At 41.3% G+C, this 21,384-nt stretch overlaps 2 protein-coding genes across 2 annotated transcripts; one reads left to right on the forward strand and one right to left on the reverse strand.

Moving 5' to 3' along the window:
* Positions 1–912: 912 nt before the first annotated feature.
* Positions 913–9,945, forward strand: LOC306897533 (dual specificity testis-specific protein kinase 2-like). The gene is made up of 11 exons (XM_079462358.1): positions 913–1,044; positions 1,613–2,122; positions 4,559–4,680; positions 4,908–4,956; positions 5,036–5,182; positions 5,290–5,372; positions 5,547–5,637; positions 5,729–5,812; positions 6,212–6,298; positions 6,452–6,548; positions 6,980–9,945. Exons 2-11 carry the CDS (start codon positions 1,922–1,924, stop codon positions 8,023–8,025), a joined length of 2,007 nt encoding a protein of 668 aa, XP_079318484.1. The 5' UTR covers positions 913–1,044; positions 1,613–1,921; the 3' UTR covers positions 8,026–9,945.
* Positions 9,944–20,257, reverse strand: LOC306897534 (GTPase IMAP family member 9-like). The gene is made up of 4 exons (XM_079462359.1): positions 20,096–20,257; positions 19,325–19,431; positions 12,225–12,249; positions 9,944–12,079 (listed from the first exon to the last, which is right to left on the reverse strand). The coding sequence occupies exons 1-4, from the start codon at positions 20,142–20,144 to the stop codon at positions 11,226–11,228; spliced, it is 1,035 nt and encodes a 344-aa protein (XP_079318485.1). The 5' UTR covers positions 20,145–20,257; the 3' UTR covers positions 9,944–11,225.
* Between the last annotated feature and the right edge of the window lie 1,127 nt (positions 20,258–21,384).

Genomic DNA, 21,384 nt, shown 5'->3' on the forward strand with positions numbered 1-21,384 from the left:
CAGAAATTGCTCTTCACATGATCTGGCCTTTCTAAGTGGACATGAAAGCGATTAGAATTTACCCGAAGATGCGAGAATAGCGCTCATTTTCTTGCACAGACTAGAAAACCATTACATTAAAAAAACCTTTGCTAAAGTGTATTGGATCATGATTTTAGGGCAAATAAAAGTATAAGCAATCAAACCAAATTTAGTAAATAATTGATCATTTCAGAGCATTGTGTATGAGGGCAGGTTTCATGTATTCCAAAAATGTAATACAAAGATGAATAAAAATGTAAAACTTACAAATGAAAATTGCACATTGTTATCATCACAACGTTTAAACGTATATCATGCAATGCTTACATATAAAATCAAAGGCTCGCTGACGATGATATCATCAAGCCCTAATGTCCTATTTTGCGTGTTGCATCGTGAAACGAACGTACCGGTGATGTCATCGGCAAAGCACACTGCTAGCGCACTGGCTGTTCATTGGATCTCGTGACGTTTCTACGGCCAATGAGAGGCCGAGTAACGGGAGCTTATTTATGCATTAGGATAAGGGTACATATCTAAATAAGGTTTATTATTATATACATATTATTACACACATTTAAGCGCGTATTGCTGTTGTCCAGAGCCTTGCTAGAATGTGGAGTAGGCAGGATTCAATCGGAATTCAGCTGTGTTTTCCAGCTGTTGTAAACAACGTGTTGCGCCCGATCTACGTATTGTATACACGCAGCAATATTGTTAAAGTGCAACATACAGTGTTAAAATGCATTAATACTTTTTTCATGAATAGATTAATTCGCCAACATAGGCAATGGAAGTGCAGGACCAAGCCGGCGTGCGTCAGAGCGCTTACTGCGCATGCTTGACGCGCAACGTCCAGCCTTTCAAGACCAGCCCCTATTCTTCACCAATGAACGGGCAAATTTACAATCTGCCAACGCGTTTAACTATGGCCGAGAAGGCCATGGCAGCTCATGAACGACATTTTGAACCACTAAACATCATCTCCTAAACATATCTTCTAATAGCAACGTGGGACATAAGGTAAGAGTCGTTTCTTCGATATTAATAAAATAAGGTAAACTACCATCATGGGGCAGCCGTATCACGGGCCCTGCTACGTGCATGCTGCCCCTGCGCTAACCGGCCGGCTTATAAATGCACACTTAAGGATGCTTTTGGCACGATTGCATTTATGATAAATAATAATAGACAGCTGAAGATGCAAAAACGAAGACAAGGCAGTCGTTTAAAAAATGTGAATCTGAATGCTTAGCGCTGAATGTCATTTCAGCAAGCATCCGCAATGGATCCTCTATGTGTCAAGGCTTGATATATGATTCTTACAACACGTCGCATTTCTTTCAGCAACAAACATTAAAGCCCCAACCTTCTATAGAATAATAATAATAAATGATGTTTATTTTACTGCTGTTTTAATCCTTGTCGCTGAATAATAATAATACATTGTAGGTATTGTACTGCTGCTTTACTATCGCTGATATAAGGCTGTAGCCTATAAAGTAAATGAGCATGTTTCATGTCAATGTGTGTGTAGAATAAAAACAATAAGACAATATTATTTATATTTAACCATTTTTGTGGTTTATAGAGACAGAAGCTCCCGGTAAACCAGGCGGCAGAGATTGTGGAGAACAGGTCAGCATTAACGCGCAGCCACTCTGGAGATTTACCGATCGACCCGGAATATGAAACATGGCAGATGCATCACTCAGCAAAGATCCAGATCGCACTCATCACTTTTTCTTTGTCCTTTTCGGAAACATTTTAATTGGGTGGTTTTATGGGGTTTGATGCAGTATTGTACACCCGGGAGAAACATTCACTAGACAGGAGTTGTTTTAGATTCATTTTAGTTCATATCAATGAGGTCATGGATATTTGGACTTGGCTGCGTTAAATGACCTACTGCCTATCCATCATAATGGATAAATATGATGATCAAGAACTCTGCGAGCCCTCTCTGCAAGGGCTTTACGGGCCTAACCGGATCCGTCCGTCCTCGTACCGGGCTCTGCGGAGCGCCGTGTCCAGTCTGGCGCGCATTGACGATTTCTTCTGTGAGAAAATTGGCTCCGGCTTCTTCTCTGAAGTGTTCAAGGTAACCGACACTGTTTCTTATTACTTTGTCTATGCTTTTCCTGTTGCATCTGTCTAGATTGGTTGCTGGTTTGATAAACTACACTTAAAATAATAATGAGACGTTTTTTATGGAGGAATCATGGTCATCAGGGAAAAGAAGTCTACATAGCCCATCCATATCATTATACTATATCATTAAGTTAAGATAGTTTTTTTACTGTAGCTCATCAAAACGACGATGGGCTAAGAGTCTTTACAATGAATAATACAATAATTAACTAGTTTATAAAATCCTTTTGGCACACAAACTGACTTACATATCTGTGTTGACAGAAATCATAAATTCTTAAATTATCCAAACCCACATGTTGTAGGGTAAAACATATATCGCTTTAATACAACTGAAGTTTTATAAAGTATGATGGTTGTTATATCTGTTTCTCAGTCATCTTGTATACACTGTGTCATGTGTGGCCATGTTAAATTCAACTTCAGTGTCAGTGATTAATGACAAGACAGGTTGGTTCTACTAGACATCATAATCAGATTACCAACCTGTCCCAATCTGTCTGCCTCATACCAGAGGGGAAGATGCGTGCGTTGTGAATTGGTTGACCATCTGAAATCTTTATTAAAAAAATTCACCTTCTTTATTTTAAAATCATTTTGACTCATTTTGATATTCCATGCTTTGCTGAATTATAAGAAGGCCTGTGATGTGCAACTTGAACTTTGGACTTATCATGCAAACATCGTCGTTTATTCTGGTTGTTGTGGAAAGAACACACTGAAATAATGATGGTTTTCTGTTTGTACATCGTGGTTTTGATGTATGTGAACTCAATGACTTTACAGTGTGTTCCTCTCCTTGGGTTCCATCAGGCAGCGAAAGTTGTGGACATGACAACATCATATAATATTTCTGATTTTTTAGACCCTTGGCACATTGTGGACCTTGAGATCGTATTGAATTAATTCCTCTTATCCATATTTGTTATTTGTAGCTGTCATATTGAACATTTGTCCAATACAGAATTACCCTTTTCTACCTCAGCGGATATTCAGTCTCTTAAGTATTGCAGAATATGATTTTATTTTATTTTTATGGTATTAAGGGTAATAAGACTAATAAGGTCTGAAGATTGATGTGGCTGACATGACTCGTGGCTTTTATTGAGTTCTATAAATTCATATTTATACTTTTATGTATATTATAAATGTTAATAAAATAACAGGTGTTTTTGTCAGCTGCACAGATCTTGTAATAACTGAATGCATAACACTGGGATATAAATCCAATTTAAAGTTTGCGACACATACAGCGTATTGTTTTAAGGCCGGATGGCACTAAAAGAGCCACTTACTAAAAAAACTAAACATAAACATACATTTTATTTCAGTGTTTAATAGATGTAATTTGTGTCCGATATTGAAATTGTCAGTAACAGTCCTTTCGTATCTTATGCTGCATATTTTTATTTAAGATATGTAGTATATAATGTAAAGTATACACGACTGACAAAAAGGGACACAATACGCATTGTTTATACCTGCTTCTGTAGCTCAGCTTTTAGAGAAGTGTGTTAGCAGTTCATAGGTCTTAGGTTAAAATCCTAAAATCATACAGATAAAATGTATATTTGTAATGTGCTGCATAATTCTGATGCATGTGTTTTTTCATAATTGCAGGTAGTTATTATTCAAAGTTAGTCCGATAACTTGGTTTACGTGTATGATGCTGTATGTTGTGATACTTTCTAAAAGATCTTTTTTTGAAGTTGGTCAACCCATGTGAATTTGTGTTTGTTCAATGTCCTGAATTCCAGCAGGCTAGGTGGGATGATGGGAAATCCAGAAAGCCTATTAGTACTGAACACACCATACTTGATACGCACACTCTTGTACATACAGTACCACTTTCAAAAAGATGATCATATTTCATTCAAACTTACAGACACTAATGCAACTATTTTCTGTACAAATCCCAACATCGACTTTCCAGCTTTGCTCCACTGGTAAAAATGTAATGTAATATCTGTCCAATACATGTTTCAGTGTAATTATACCTATTGGGTCCACAAAAGCCATATAAGATGGTTGCTTGTCATCCCCAAATTCTCAGGCACGACAATAAGGATGGCACAGGCCCACCACTCTGAATTTCGGGCTTTGACCAGTTCTTACATTTGTTCATCATGTACATGTGTTTTAATCCCTAGCAAATTTAAACATTTGATTTCCTGTGAAAACGTAAATAATTTCAATTTCCTGTCGTGACTTGTATAATGTGAGCTACAACACATACTCGTGTTTATATCTATATATAAACTGTATATAGCTACAAAACCACAATTGAATATATAATGTACATCACCAGAGAAATGTGTTGTATTGTTCACTGCATGTATTATTCATGGAGTTCTGTCAGTGATGTTACTGTGTGTGTGTTGTGCAGGTGCAGCACAGGATCACAGGACAGGTGATGGCTCTGAAGATGAACACACTAGCCAGTAATAAAGCAAACATGCTGAGAGAGGTGCAGCTCATGAACCGCCTTTGCCACCCCAACATCCTCAGGTAGTTGGACACACACCTTAATCTGACGTCTGTCATTCCTCATAAAATTAAAATATAAGGCTGCATTTTTATATTTTTCGATCTATTATTGAGTTATAACTGGTAACCCGCTGCTACTAATTGGTTCAAATTGCCACTATGAAGTGTCTTCATACAGAAATGTATGTGTTACATAACATGACTTCATTCTTTTCCAATGTTTTTGTTTTCCCTCCCTTTTCTGTTAGGTTTTTGGGGGTGTGTGTTCATGAAGGGCAGCTTCATGCTCTCACTGAGGTAAGATTGGAAGGTAAATTGAAACTGTATGAGAGAATGGGCTGAATGTTTGATGTGTTTCATTGTGATGGTTACACAGTACATTAATGGAGGGAACCTGGAGCAGCTGCTGGACAGTGACATATACCTGTCATGGAGCGTAAGGATCGGTCTGTCTCTGGACATCGCAAGAGGGCTTCAGTATCTTCACAGCAAGGGCATTTTCCACAGAGATCTCACGTCTAAGGTGAGGGTCACACACAACCACAAATGCCCATGTATGATAATGGATAAAAAACAGGTGAGGAGTTGAAAGTGTATAAAAACTCATAAGTGCTCATCAACCTTTTGCAGAATTGTCTGGTGCGTTGTGAAAATGGTGCTTTCATGTCTGTGGTTGGGGATTTTGGACTGGCAGAGAAAATCCCTGATTACAGGTCAGTCCATGTTTTCTTTTTCAAAGAAATATGCAGTTTATGGCACATACACTTACCTGTTTTGGGATATATATGTGATATTTTAAGCTTACATTTGAAATATATCAGAAGAGAGATAAATTTACAACAATTAAAATGTGAAATAATACTAAATATTTTCTTGCATGTCTACAGTGATTGTGTCGAAAAGCAACCGTTGGCTGTTGTGGGCTCCCCCTATTGGATGGCTCCAGAAATGTTGCGAGGAGAGATTTACAACGAGAAGGTACTTTGTCATAGAATACCAACGTCTCAACTTCCAAGTTTACTATGTTTGTGTCATTTCAAGTTTTACAGTTAGCATTTGTATGCCATAGGCTGATGTCTTTGCATATGGAATAATTCTTTGTGAGATCATTGCCCGAATTGAAGCTGACCCAGATATCCTCCCCCGGACAGAGGTACTGTATCTAATACAACTGATACATTTTGTCAAGGCACACCATAGGACACATGTTGGATTTATTCTTCAACTACCCACCTACAGTAAATTTAACAAATGATGTTTCACTTTTCATTAACTATATACGGGTTGAGTTGGAATTGGAATCTGATTCTGTATCTGCTTTTTTTAGACTGTTACCTCCATCTGCTGGTGAAGCAGAATACAGAGTACATTTTCACATAAATAGATTTTTGATAAAGAGAGAGTTTACCCAAACATAAAAACATATGGCATTACCCACTTGCAAAATTATTTTCTAAAATAATTGTAGATGTGCATAATGTTGCATTCTATCACTAAAAAACAAGGCAGGTCTACATTTAAAATTTTAATGTATCTGTCTGGTTGTCTGTAGGATTTTGGCCTGGACATTGACACATTTAAGCAGATGGTGGGAGACTGTCCACCTTCGTTTCTACGTCTGGCTGTTAACTGCTGCAATGTAAGTCACGTTTGCAAAGATAGACCCATAAATTCAAAAACATAACTGTGCGAATATGTTATTATACACAGAGCTTTGATATCTAAAATGGTAAACTGTGCTTTGTTTATTGTCAATTCTGTTTCTATAGTTGTTTTCCTTTTTCTGTTTAAGATGTGTGCAGACAGCCGTCCAGCCTTCTCTGAGATAGTAGTGACCCTCGAGAGCATAGAGAGTGAAAGAGAGAAAAGTGAAGCTCCAATTATATTGGGTAAGTATATTACAGATTTCAGATTTATAACCCATATAAGCCATAATAGTCAAACTGGTCCCAAACCAAAGTCATGCCATTGGTTGAGCCAATGGATCCTCAAATAAACATCAATGTTTGGATTGCGCCACAATGTGTATACGGTTCAAATCAACTTAAATAGTTTTTTGCAGTTGTGTGCAAATAGTTTTTTACATAAACTGAACAGACCAAACATGACAATAAATAAAAAGTAATGTATTTTTCATGGCCACGTATTTAAATTTACTCATACTTGCATACTAAATCATACTACAAAAGTTTACATCTCTTTTATATTTCTTTATATAATTTTTTAATAATAATAATACAATTTTTAATTGTTTATGATATTCTTGGTTAATTCTTGAGGAAATGTTGCTTAAACAGTAAAGTTGTTGTGATTTCTTCAGAACCTGTTGCCATTGACGTCAGCCCGTATAGGAGGAGAAGTGCACCATGCCATCCGGGTGAACAGCGTCTGTCACGTAGTCAGTCAGACATGTTGCCTCCTGCCACATCGCCGTGTCTGGGTACACCTGCACGTGTCAACCCCTTCTCTCTTCGGCAAGATCTCAATGGTGGTCGCATCAAGCTCTTCGATACCCCCAGCAAATCCGTCATCTCTCTTACATTTACTCTCCCACCACCTCCAGACCCCTGTGTCTCCCCATCTTTTAAAAGCTACCCGGGACTCCGTGGACCCCCTCGAAGATGTCGGTCTCTGCCGTGCACCCCCGAGATGGGTCGACAACTCCCCTTCAGAGACCTGAATGAGTGTGAGGGACAGGAGCAGAGGAATGAGGAACTCGGAAATGAAATGAAGAAAGATGTGGAGGAATGGCTGGATGAGATTGAGGACTCAGATTTGGTGCTGGATTTAGACATGGTGTCTTTAGAGCGGGTAGACGAGGAAGAGGAGGAAGAGATTGAAAAGAATGGATTGTGCCACACAGAACCAATGGATTGTAGCAGCTCCCCCGACACAGCGGAAAGAGTCATTTCAGGAAAACGATTTATCAGCGGTTCTTTTAATTCATCTTCATCATCCTTAAAGCCCAATGGATGGCCTACGCCTGTTTCCAACGGGCCACCATTATTACCTCCCCTTCCCCGTTTGGACAATAACAATGGACTACTGAGACCCGGGCGGCCGTTAGCATGGGCTAGACTAAACGGTTACCGTGGTCCTGCCCCAGCACCTTTACCACCCACCACGGAACAGGATGATGTAATTTCCTGTCCTGCCTGCTGTCTGGCTGGGTTCAGTTTCCCTTCTTTGTGCCTGCGTGGAGCCCCTCCTCGTCGTGGACCTCCAAGAAGACCTTACAGGAAGTTCAATGGAGGAGAGACATCCGCAGCAACAGCAAAGGGACTTCTCTGTCGGGGAGCCAAGGGCCTGGTCCCACCCACAGTTACCTGTGAGCCAGGATTAGCACTTCCGGAAGCTCAGACCTAATAAGTGTAAACTGAAAAAAGGCAACATGATTTAGAAATGGTCAGATTACTAGAGGAAGGCTTTAAAATTGCTGACAGAAAGAATCCTCCCTGTTGAAAAAGCAGCGTATGCTGGGTTAAGTATGTTTTAATGCTGGTTTGTGCTGGTTTAAGGTGGTCACGTGCTGGTTTAAACTGGCTTAAACCAAGATTATACGTACCTAACCCAGTTTATGCTGATTTTTGCTCGATGTGGTTGAAACGGTAAATTAAATGTGTGTGTGAGATACATATATGGTTGAATAGAGGGATGAAAGGCATGCTGGTGTTGCACCAGATTTTCATCTTGATTTGGGGAATTTTTACCATTATACAGACTCGCAGTTAATTACACAATAATGGGTGCTCATCGATCCGTACTCCTCTTAGCTCCTATCTATACTGTACTGACTCAAAGCCACTGTGGTAAAAAGTAATACTGTGTTTGGGAAGACAGCGATCCATGTGCAAAATAGTGGCATGTAAAGTATTTTAAACATATCTCATTTATTTATTTATTTATTTATTAGATAATCATTCCTCCTGAAGACTGGGTGCTTTTCTTTTTATATGAGAGTGTAAAAAGATGTGCGGCATTGAGTACTAATGTCAGACACTTGTTAATGATTCTTTGTTATACATGTGTATGTTTAGAAGCAATGTATGCAATATGTCATATGGTGAATCTGTAAACTGTTCTATTTAATAGGCATTTTTGCCCATTACACAAACGAAGACGCTAAGGAGTGCTTGTAGAGTACATCAGTTTACTTTTATATTGTCCCCTAGTGGTGTGGAGGATCAACTTTTGCCAGACTGCTGCTGCTCTTAATGATGATGTTACTGTAGAGGAAATTGACCTTCACCTTTGATCAAGAATTATTTGTTTGTGGTGTTCAATTTATGAGTCATATGTGGAAAGCTGTACCTAGATCAGCACAAAAGAACGTCTTACATAAGGTGTTTCAATCGACACTAGACACAAGGCACCTAAAGCCCACTGAAACAACTCATGACTTTGTGATTAAACAGTTTCATAGAAATATAGATGCAGCAATGTCCAATATAGACATAGGACCACAACTTTCTCTAAAATAAATACATTATTGAACTTGTGCAGTAGTCTATGATCAGATTTACATCAGAACCTGACACAAATGACTGAAGTGTACTGTATATACCATCTTAGAAATCCATCCACATTGAATTTCCTCATGCTTGTACACCTGCTTATGAATCGAGCAATGGAAGCGTCTGCATGGCGAGTACTGCACTAACAAGCGATCTGTATGTATCAATGCATGACAATAGTCAAGAGAAGGTCCAGCTTGTTATTACATTTGCTTCGGCTGCTATCAGAGGTGAAGATCAAGTTGGAAATCAAATTAGAAAAAATATCAGATTTGGGGGCTACGGGAAGGGTTCATGGTTTATGCAGTATGACATTGATTCAGCTATTGATTAAGGAATATATTTGAATACATTACATTGCAAAATTATAACAAGGAGATCTTTGGGGGTATTAATCCGTCCAGGATTGAGGTTCAATTTGCTTTGTTTCTTTACAGAAAGGTAATCAATGCAAAATATTGTTAGTGCATCGAACAAATAACCCGATGATCGCTATTGGATATTGTGGATTTTACAGCATAGATAAGCATATCTTGCCTCCCTTGTGTCAGTATTGAAGTGATGTTATAACAGATTGGACATGAAAGCATTTGTAAAGTCCATGTGTCACATTATTGGGTAATGTTTTTTTTTCCTTGATACGATATATTGTATTTCTCTTTAAACATAAAGCACTTATCACTACTGTTATTTGTTCTGGGGAGCAACAGCTTTAATAAATGTCAAAGATTCATGTTATTTATGAAAATGTCAAATTAAAAAGACTGAATGTAAACTAGTGTACTTTTTTATTTTAATTGATTTGAAGACAGCACACACTGTGAGAATTCAGATTGGTTTAAGGATTTGTAAAGAGACAGGTTTGATCCTATTCACCCCTTTGTGATGCAACTTTACTGTCAACCTCTGCTGTCGTGATCAAGAAAAGTTAAAGTTTCTAGGAAAAGAAAATATGACCAATTTAATATTACAAATATTGAATAAATAAAGCGAAACGTTTTTTCATATTTCCAGAACTGGAAAGCGGGAAAGCATACTGTTTACAAACAACCTAAATGTATCTACATAAAAGTAAAACCAAAACATTCTCCAAGATATTTTAATATAAAGATGAAAGGAAAAGACTTCTGCAAATAACAACATGTAATTCTTTGTAAATATTATTATAAACAAAGGTGAAGAAGAACCAAATAAACATATTCAAATGTTCAAATAGTTCAAATAAACATATTATTTCTTGATTTAAAAGTAGTCATACTTAATATTTATCTTGTTATGGAAAGTATTTATAACTGAAGGTTTTAGCTTCTCCTGTTAGTGTGCTCTCTGCAAGAACATTAAGGCGGGGTGTCCGATTTATCTTAACTGTTGTTGATGTTCAAATCACCAAAACAGACACACCCCTATCCCCATCTTTCACTTTCATCAGCACTCGGCTCGACTTATGTCCGTGTGCACTGTACACCTTACTGCTGATTGGCTACAAGGTTGGTTTGGTACTCGGCCCGACTTAATTCATAAAGTCAGAATTCAGATATCGGACACCCCCGCCTTTGAGTCATGCTTGTGTCAAAGAGAAGCAGGGTCAATAATTGACTCAATAATAACTTTTCTCCCATTAATCGTCTTAGTTAATCATTTTAGATATCTTTACATTGTGTACTGAAGAAATACTTATTTTAATATGACCAGTATGACTTTTTTCAAGACCACCATTAAATACAAATCTGTAATGATGGTCTACTGCATTGCCTATAAGTGTTTATTGCATATAAATTGCTAATTTAATGCAATAAGGAATTAAATTGCTTATTTACATTACATTTAACTTCTTATTTCAAAATCATAAAAGCCACATTTACATGCTAACATTAGTTGTTTGATTTAATACAACAGTGTTATACAGACTGTATAATACAGTCAATGATGGAAACTGCTCACTTGGTCAATGGCACCTTAGATGAACCTGAAGATCTGCCAGGTTAATTTTTGGGGACCTTATGCCCTTTACAGGCAAACTTCCCCTTTGCCTGTAAAGTTCATTAAAAGTCTTTAGAAAAAGCCAAAAACTTTTTTTAGAGCTTGACCCACAAAATAAAAAGCATAAGATAAATCTGTCAAGATGGATTGGTCTTCCTCAGCTTTTCGTCTCGCCTCCTTTTCATCGCGGTCATAAATTTTTTTTTTTTCTTTTTCAAACTCTTCAACTCTAACTTTTGACCTCATTTCTTCTATCTCCTTGAGTCTTCGCTCCTCTGTCTCTTTCATAATGCGTTGTTTTTTTTCCTCAATTGCTTTCTCTGCCCTCTGTAGCATCTCACTGGTGTAATGCTGCCCACCATTTCCAGTCACCAATTTATCAATCTGGTCCAGCAACTGAATGACCTGATCTGAATCCTTATCTTTGTTGTTAAACACATGGTATCGTCCACTGCAGGCTTTAATGAAATTGACCAGTTTTGCATTTTTACGCACAAACGTGTGAATGTTTTCACCTTCCAGTAGATCTCCGTGAGTGAACAGGGCCATGGTGTATGTGCTGGCTTCTTCACCAAATATTGCTTGGATGATTTTAACTGCTTCTGCCTCTTCATCTGTGAATCTGCCAGACTGAATCACAACTAAGAACACATGTGGACCAGGAGCAGAGAGAGGAATACAGCGTTTGATTCTGAAAATCGCCTCATTCACACTCAAGCTGGTGTCAAACAAACCTGGAGAGTCAATGACAGATACTTCTCTCCCATTGACTATTGCATAATTTTTTTCACACTCTGCAGTCACAGAAGCGGATGATATCTCAGATTTAAATAACTTCTTGCCCAGGATAGTGTTGCCTGTTGCGCTTTTCCCCACCCCTGTTTTTCCAACCAAAAGTATCCGGAGCTCTTCAACTGGATGATGCACTATTGAGAATAATAATAAAATGTTTGTAAAAGTATTACATACTTTGTAATTCTAACCAAGAATCTTGCATGTAATATCTTCATATTCCTTTAAAAATATCTGTATAGCTTGATACATGATCAGAATCTTGAACTAAATGATTACCTGAATGATTGTGTTGCTTTAAAGTCTGGAGGGGATGAAAAAATAAACATTTCAACACATTTATTAACTTTTTCTTTAAATTTCTTACATTACGATATGGATGTCTTTTAAAAGAACATAATAATGTTCTATTTGCTTCTTGCCATACTCCTCCCACCAAACAAGGGCTTTCTCCTCCCACAGGAATGCATGCCTGGTGCTTACCTTATAGAAGAATGAAGGTGGATTTGCAAATAATTCATTATTTTCCATAATGTAATGATAAAAATTAAACTTTCATATATTTTAGATTCATTGCACACCAACTGAAATATTTCAGGTCTTTTATTGTTTTGATACTGATGATTTTGGCATACAGCTCATGAAAACATCTCAGTTACGTCTGTAACCTCCGTTCCCTGATGGAGGGAATGAGACGTTGTGTTGAGAGACTGACTGGGGGTTTGATCTTGAGAACCTACCTTCTCCGAGATAATTAATTATAAAACGCCAATGGGCTTGGCGAGTGGCACGCGCGCGCCAGTCTCCGCCCCGTACATATGGGTATAAAAGGAAGATGGCGGCGGTCATTCACTCACCCTTTGTACTGAGGAACCTGAGAGCATCCCTTTCACTGCAGTGATTCGGCGCAGCGTTGTGGCATGAAGACACAACGTCTCGTTCCCTCCATCAGGGAACGGAGGTTACAGACGTAACCGAGACGTTCCCCTTCAGTCGGTCTCTCGACGTTGTGTTGAGAGACTGACTGGGGATCTATCTAAACGCCCCAGCGCTTGCACCGATATCACGACCTCCAGCGAAGCGACCCTGACTAGGCTAGCGAGTCACAAGAGTGCTACCGCGAGATGTAATCTTCCAGTCGCATAGTATTGGTCATACTGAGAAGCCTGTACTAACGGCCTCCCGGACAGTGGCGTATGCCTCTAGTAGCGAGGAGCTGTCCGGAGCCGACCACTGGGGAAACACTGCTCTCCTCTTTGAAGAGTATGTTACGGAGGCCACATCCTACCGGGAGGGGAGGTTACATGTGGAGAAACTAACATGGTCTCACCGGCGGGGAGAACGAAATGCGCTAAAAAGGTGTCAGCCGAGTAGGGGGACAAAACCAGGTGGGAATTACCACCGGAGGGGAGGTCACAGATTCACCTACCGGAAAATCAGGAGTGAGGAATACAACACACGGTACGACCCAGAGGGGAGTCACTATGTATGGGGCATTAGCCCTAGTACAGGGGTCTACCTGAGTAGGGATGACTCTACCTATACTGGACCTGGTTCCAACAGACGGCTCCGCTCCGTCTGCTACCAAATGCCAATGCTTAGTGATGGATGGAATGCTTATACTTCGCCACGAGCTGGGAAAGCAGGGAGGCAAAAAATAGCGCACTGGTCTCACCTGGTGAGGGAAGAAGGCGCTTTCGCAGGCGTATGCCCAAACCAGGAGTCCGTCCTACACGCCGGGGGCATTAAGGACATGGGCTGCAACTGGTTCCACGCGGAGATTATATAACCTTGCGAAGGTACTGGGCGTAGCCCAACCCGCAGCACTGCAGATGTCTGCCAGAGAGGCGCCCTGTGCCAGTGCCCACGAGGAGGCCAGACTCCGAGTGGAGTGGGCCCTCACTGCAAGCAGGCACGGGCGATCTTGGGACTGGTATGCCACCGTGATGGCATCCACAATCCAGTGCACCAATCTCTGTTTGGAGACAGCCCTCCCGGGGTGCTGTCCTCCGGTAACAGATAAAGAGATGCTCGGAGCTTCAGACGCAGCGCGCGTACTGGACACAACACATTGGAGGTTGGGTCTTCCTTCCCTGAGGGGAGCGCCTGCAGGCTCACCACCTGGTCCCAGAAGGGAGTGGTGGGAACCTTGGGCACGTAACCGGGACGGGGTCTCAAGACAACGTGAGAATCGCCGGGCCCGAACTCTAGGCACCCTTGGGACACGGAAAATGCCTGTAGGTCCCCCACCCTCTTGATGGAGGCGATCGCCGTCAGGAGTGCAGCTTTCATCGACAGATGAGGAAGACTAGCAACTCCGAGGGGCTCAAACGGGGCCGTACCAAGGCCCTGTAGGACCACGTTAAGGTCCTAAGAGGGTACAGAGCGTGGTCGAGGTGGATTCACCCTTCTCGCGCCCTTGAGGAACCTGGTGACCAGGTCGTGCTGACCGAGAGACTTGTCTGGTGGGTCGTCCTGTGGGAGGGTCCTGGAACCGGAGGGGCCACCGCGGGAGAACGGGGCTGCTGGGAACGTCGCGGCGCGGCAGGATCTGTCCTCAGTCTGCTTCTGTACCGCGGAGAACTGCTGTGCCACGTCCTCCACGGTATCACCGAACAGCCCAGCTTGCGAGATGGGCGCGTCCAGAAGGCGGGCCTTCTGAGCGTCGCTCATCTGCGCAAGATTAAGCCACAGATGCCTTTCCTGGACCACCATTGTGGACATCGACCGACCCAATGCACGCGCCGTGGCCTTCGTCGCCCGTAGCGCGAGGTCCGTGGCAGTGCGCAACTCACTCATGCGAGTTGGGTCGGACTTCGCGCCGTCCAAATCCTTCAGGACTTTCGCCTGAAAGACCTGGAGGACCGCCATGGCGTGGAGAGTAGAAGCGGCTCGTCCAGCAGCACTGTAAGCCTTCGACACGAGTGTCGAAGAGAGCTTACATGCCCTGGACGGGAGTCTAGGTCGACCCCTCCAAGTGGCAGCCGTCTGCGGGCACCAGTGGCCCGCGACCGCACGCTCCACCTAGGGGACGTCAACATAGCCTCTAGCCGCTCCGCCATCCAGGGAAGTCACAGCCGCCGAGCCCTCCTGCCTGGACATTCCAGGACTTGGAGAGCTCTTCATGCACCTCCGGAAAGAACGGCACCGGGGCGGGGCACGGTTTTTGTCCGCGCCCCGACCCCAGAAACCATGCATCCAGCCGCAAGCGTTTCGGGGAGGGTGGTGCCACACACTGCAACCCGATACACACAGCTGCCTGAGAGAGCATGGCCGACATCTCAGCGTCAGTCTCCTCCGGCACTCGACTGCCTGACGACAGGAGATCAGAGGAGTTTTCCGCATCCGATGCCAGCAGGCAGCTGTCCGATGCAGCGACAGAAATGGAGTCATCATCCCTATAGGGAGTCTTGCCACTATGAGACGGCCGTCTGCCGCTCGTAGGGGACGAACCAGGTGAGCGTGCAGGGGTATGGACGGAGCAACATCCATAGGAGTCCCCAAATCACCCTCGCCGCTCATCAAAGCGATCAACCGCGCCGAAACAGCGGCTGAAGACGCCTGGGAAGCAGACGGGGTGGTGGCTGCGCTCACAAAGAACGAAGCCAACCGTGACCGCAACACCCTGATTGCCATGTCCGCACACACGGGACATGCCGAATCAGTGAAACGCCCAGGGGAAGTCCACCGAAAGGAGAGGTCCGCTGCTCCGCGTCGCAAATCCAGCAGGTTAAAATCAGTCTCGAAGTCGAGTATCGCATGTAGCATAAAGCAAACACACAGGTTCCGAAGAACAAAGGATGAGTGAATGACCGCCGCCATCTTCCTTTTATACCCGTATGTACGGGGCGGAGACTGGCGTGCGCGTGCCATTCGTCAAGCCCATTGGCGTATTGTAATTAATTATCTCGGAGAAGGTAGGTTCTCAAGATCAAACCCCCAGTCAGTCTCTCAACACAACGTCGAGAGACCGACTGAAGGGGAACCAAAATTCCTCTCTCAAACAATTTGCATATTTCATCCGACCAATAAAAGAAAAGTGTTTTTAATACAAAAAAAGTCAACCATCAAATAATTATGTTCAGTTATGCACTCAATACTTGGTCGGGAATCCTTTTGCAGAAATGACTGCTTCAATGCGGCGTGGCATGGAGGCAATCAGCCTGTGGCACCGCTGAGGTGTTATGGAGGCCCAGGATGCTTCGATAGCGGCCTTAAGCTCATCCAGAGTGTTGGGTCTTGCGTCTCTCAACTTTCTCTTCACAATATCCCACAGATTCTCTATGGGGTTCAGGTCAGGAGAGTTGGCAGGCCAATTGAGCACAGTAATACCATGGTCAGTAAACCATTTACCAGTGGTTTTGGCACTGTGAGCAGGTGCCAAGTCGTGCTGAAAAATGAAATCTTCATCTCCATAAAGCTTTTCAGCAGATGGAAGCATGAAGTGCTCCAAAATCTCCTGATAGCTAGCTGCATTGACCCTGCCCTTGATAAAACACAGTGGACCAACACCAGCAGCTGACATGGCACCCCAGACCATCACTGACTGTGGGTACTTGACACTGGACTTCAGGCATTTTGGCATTTCCTTCTCCCCAGTCTTCCTCCAGTCTCTGGCACCTTGATTTCCGAATGACATGCAAAATTTGCTTTCATCCGAAGAAAGTACTTTGGACCACTGAGCAACAGTCCAGTGCTGCTTCTCTGTAGCCCATTTCCTGCACACACCTGTGCACGGTGGCTCTGGATGTTACTACTCCAGACTCAGTCCACTGCTTCCGCAGGTCCCCCAAGGTCTGGAATCGGTCCTTCTCCACAATCTTAATCAGGGTCCGGTCACCTCTTCTCGTAGTGCAGCATTTTTTGCCACACTTTTTCCTTCAAACAGACTTCCCACTGAGGTGCCTTGATACAGCACTCTGGGAACAGCCTATTCGTTCAGAAATTTCTTTCTGTGTCTTACCCTCTTGCTTGAGGGTGTCAATGATGGCCGTCTGGACAGCAGTCAGGTCAGCAGTCTTACCCATGATTGCGGTTTTGAGTAATGAACCAGGCTGGCAGTTTTTAAAAGCCTCAGGAATCTTTTGCAGGTGTTTAGAGTTAATTAGTTGATTCAGATGATTAGGTTAATAGCTCGTTTAGAGAACCTTTTCATGATATGCTTATTTTTTGAGGTAGGAATTTTGGGATTTCATGAGCTGTATGCCAAAATCATCAGTATTAAAACAATAAAAGACCTGAAATATTTCAGTTGGTGTGCAATTAATCTAAAATATATGAAAGTTTAATTTTAATCATTACATTATGGAAAATAATGAACTTTATCACAATATGCAAATTTTTTTAGAAGGACCTGTATATGTTCTAGGTCTAGGCCAATGTCCCCAGACTGCTCTAGAGGGAAAGAGCACCACGCCCAATAGATTTCCCCTCATGGCAAGTAATTCATTTTATGAGTCCTTCAAATATTTGTGTGAACTTAATTTCGTCCCTGGTAAAAGCCCCGGCTAGAATGGGAGGTCTTTCTGTGTGGAGTTTTCATGTTCCCCCTGTGTCAGTGTGGGTTTAATAAAGTTTCCTTCCACAACCCTATGTAAATTGTCTCTATATAGACATATAGACGCTGAAATTAAGAAGAAAATACATACATACATTTAATTTAATTTAAATAATTGTGCGTGGTTAATTTTCTTTGCATTCGCGTTGATTGCAGCTTTACATTACAATACATTCGTCTGAACGGCCAAAGTGTCCATTACTGGCACCAAACGATAGCGGCCCACAGGGGAAAACGCCCGATTTGACTTTGGTTTAGGTTTTGTCCTTGCTGTGAATTTCACCTTTGTATTTTTGATTTTTTTGTAGCACGTGTGGCTCAGTTGGTATTCGGACAGCTAGCCTGACTCCCTGCTGGCGATCCCCAGACTCGGGTCGGCAGATCTATATTAACCTCCTGATCCATATCGCCAATTGTTGCTGTTTGCATTGTTAAAAAAATTATTACAGTTTAAATGAGCATGGGGTTTTACCAAACTAATTGACTTAAATAAATTACATTTAGATATTCACGCCTCATTGTCTTTAAGTTATTAGTATTTCCCAGATATACTGGGTGGCGTAGTCGATCAATTCACTTTTTTCTTGGTTCCTTGTTCCTTCCTACCTATGGAGGGATTTCTCAGTCACAATATAAACTAAAAGTCTAAAGCTGAAAGTTTTAAACCAAAACTAAAAGTCTAAATTTGCATACACTCCTCAATCCTCAAATGCCCAATCCTAAATCCTCAATTCTAAATGGCTATATGATTAAATGCCCAATCCTACATATAAAATACCCAATCCTATATACCAAATGCCCAATCCTATATACTAAATGCCCAATCCTATAAACCAAATTCATTTTCAACTTGAGAGTAGGAACGTACTTTGGGTCATGACCGAAAGGACAAGATCCCGGATACAGGCGGCTGAAATGAGCTTCCTCCGCAGGGTGGCTGGGCGATCCCTTAGAGATAGGGTGAGAAGCTCCGTCACCCGCGAGGAGCTCGGAGTAGAGCCGCTGCTCCTCCACATCGAGAGGGGTCAGCTGAGGTGGCTTGGGCATCTGTTACGGATGCCTACTGGACGCCTTCCTCGGAAGGTGTTCCAGGCCCGTCCGACCGGGAGGAGACCCCGGGGAAGACCTAGGACACGCTGGTGGGACTATGTCTCCCGGCTGGCCTGGGAACGCCTCGGTGTCCCCCCGGAAGAGCTGGAGGAAGTGTCTAGGGTGAGGGATGTCTGGGCATCTCTACTTAGACTGCTGTCCCCGCGACCCGGCCCCGGATAAGCGGAAGAAAATGGATGGATGGATTTTCAACTTGGACTTTTAGTTTCAAATTTAGACTTTTAGTTTTAGTTTAAACTTTCAGTTTTAGACTTTTAGTTTATATTGTGACTGAGAAATCCCTCCATACCTACCCCTCCTCTGAGCTCCGGCCACAAAAATGTATTCTGAAGAAAAATTCTCACCAGTGTTAAATCAGCTTTGACTCATTTAAATCTGCATATTTGTGATATTTTTTACCTTTTATAAAGTGTGTTTTCCCCGTAATCTAATTAAATATATTATTTGCTTCAGCCTTAAGTTTATATTCTTACATATTATCAATAAATTAAACTAGAAAAAGACGCTGTTACCAATCAAATAATTTACAACACTTAATAATGACTCGTTCATTCAGTAATTTGTAAGTACTGGTATCGGTACTCGGTAGCAGCGAGTACCCAAATGTAAATACTTGTAGGCCTACTTGGTCTGAAAAAAAGTGGTATCTGTGCATCCCTATACTGTAGGCTATATTACTTTGCAGTTAAAATTTGAAAAGATCATAACATACCTGCAAAGCTATTGCAGCAACAACACCAATTATACCAAGCACTAGTGCAATGAAAAAAGATTGAACCCATGAGGTCTTCGATGAAATATCTTCATTGACATTCATATCTGTTGAAAAAAAAGGAGGCCAAAGCTCTTGCTCTGAGTAAAAATTGACATGAATTCAAAGTAAAATTACAAATATAAAAGAATAAATATATATTTCAGAAATAATACATTCATGACTGCCCCATAAATAGTATTATGGCCCTTTCATACGGCATGTGGCAGTGACAAATGTCTACTTTCGGTGGAAGAACGGATTAGTTTAACTAACTATTTTCACCAAAAGGTTTGTTTTCTTTGAACAAAAACGGACATTTTCGTGTTTTTTAATTTTGGTAAAATTTTAACAATTTATACAAACAAATGATGCAAATTTTCTCATTTGCCTTTTATTGGTTTTGTCATTCAGTAAATCAAACTGCTAAGTAGGCCTATATGTAGCTTCATAGTTGTAATACACGGCTAAATTCCGACGCACTACTGCTTGCTCCTTTTACTTTTACAGTATTTTAAATGATCAAATTGTGTCCACTGTAAACCCAATATTAAGTTATACAGTTTGTGTTCCTCTCTTCTTTCCTTCCATTTGTCTTTGTCTTTCAAACTACATTGTTTTAGACTACTTTCACCAATATAGCAGCAACACATTTTATTTTAGCAATACTGTATCGTCTAAACATGAATAATATCTTACTTTTTTATTATTAAGATAAAACTTACAACATACCTTTCGATACAGTGCTTATAACCTGTGGATGCCTTGGTATCTGCGTCATTTTGTTTTCCTTAAATAGTGAGCTTTTTACATTAACTTAATCTATTCCTATGATAATGAGTCACTGCTAACTTGCCTGACTTGTTCACCCTGTGGTTGAGGTATTCACAGAGTAGACAAAGCAGCGCTGCGTGGCAGAGCAAATTACTTGTCACCGCCCACAGTCATTCAAACAAAATTCCTAAGAGTGTAAATGTTTTACACTGAAACATAAAATGTATTTAAATGTGCATGTATACTATCTTCCATTCTACCTGTGTTACGGTGTTTTTCCGTTAAAAAACATTTATGAATTGCTTTATGGGACCGTGATCGCGCCTTCGACAACTTTTGATGGTCATGGACGTACCAGGCACAGCCATAACACAACATTTACCCAAGTTTTCCAATGGTAGATAAAAAGATCACACGACATTTCAATTAAACGACTGCTTAATTATCATTATTACGGACCGGCCATGTAAAGAAAAACAATTAATTTCGTTAGATATTGTTAACAAGAACAGATGTTTTTAAGGCACAAACTGAACTATTATTTATTATTTATAATACTTATTGGTTTTTACCTTCTCCTCATCAGTGAATATGCTATCTGTTCATTTATAGTTTATTTGTCAGTATTTTTAATCTGCTTGCACTGTGTGACAGACACCGGTTGCCTTCAGCTCCGCGCTGTGTGTCAAGGTATGTTAATTATTTAATGAAATATAAAAATGACTGTTTTCTTCTTAGCCTACTATACAACCAACAAGAGCATTGAAAGGTAAGTTAATGATATTGTATAGGTTGGTTGACAGTAATCGTAGTGCATTTCAATTGATCGCTATTTTAAACGTAACATCTGGCCGTCTGTGTTTCTGTTTGCATATTGATAACGTCTTTTATGTTTTAATGACACACGTTAATCTAATGTTCGGTTAGTTAGAGGGATTTCAAGTCTGTGTGGCCGAGTTCAACATGACATGGTGATGTTTGTTTTGAATTGTAGACACCGCTATAGGAGGAATACAAACACACTTAATATGAGGAATACAAACACACGTAATATGAGGAAAACAAACACACGCAAGGTTAAGATTTACCCCACGGTTATACAAAAATCCAGAAAGAAGGATTGGACGTTGACGCGAAACGTTATAGATTTCACGCCACCGCCAAGTTGAAATCGAAAGCGAGTAAAAAAACGGAAAGACAGATAGACTGCAATGGTTTGTACAACCAACCTGGGCTGCGTTTGCCAA

Source organism: Barbatula barbatula (assembly GCF_947034865.1).
Source record: "Barbatula barbatula genome assembly, chromosome: 8".
Taxonomy (NCBI): domain Eukaryota; kingdom Metazoa; phylum Chordata; class Actinopteri; order Cypriniformes; family Nemacheilidae; genus Barbatula; species Barbatula barbatula.

Excerpts from the sequence above, each read along its gene's own strand:
- LOC306897533 (XM_079462358.1), top strand. The coding sequence starts at position 1,922 with ATGACCTACTGCCTATCCATCATAATGGATAAATATGATGATCAAGAA. Across the intron at positions 5,373-5,546 it reads GAGAAAATCCCTGATTACAG|TGATTGTGTCGAAAAGCAAC; the intron begins GTCAGTCCATGT and ends GCATGTCTACAG. Across the intron at positions 6,549-6,979 it reads TGAAGCTCCAATTATATTGG|AACCTGTTGCCATTGACGTC; the intron begins GTAAGTATATTA and ends TGATTTCTTCAG.
- LOC306897534 (XM_079462359.1), bottom strand. The coding sequence starts at position 20,144 with ATGACGCAGATACCAAGGCATCCACAGGTTATAAGCACTGTATCGAAA. Across the intron at positions 12,250-19,324 it reads TTGCTGCAATAGCTTTGCAG|ACTTTAAAGCAACACAATCA; the intron begins GTATGTTATGAT and ends CATCCCCTCCAG. Across the intron at positions 12,080-12,224 it reads AAAGCAACACAATCATTCAG|TGCATCATCCAGTTGAAGAG; the intron begins GTAATCATTTAG and ends TATTCTCAATAG.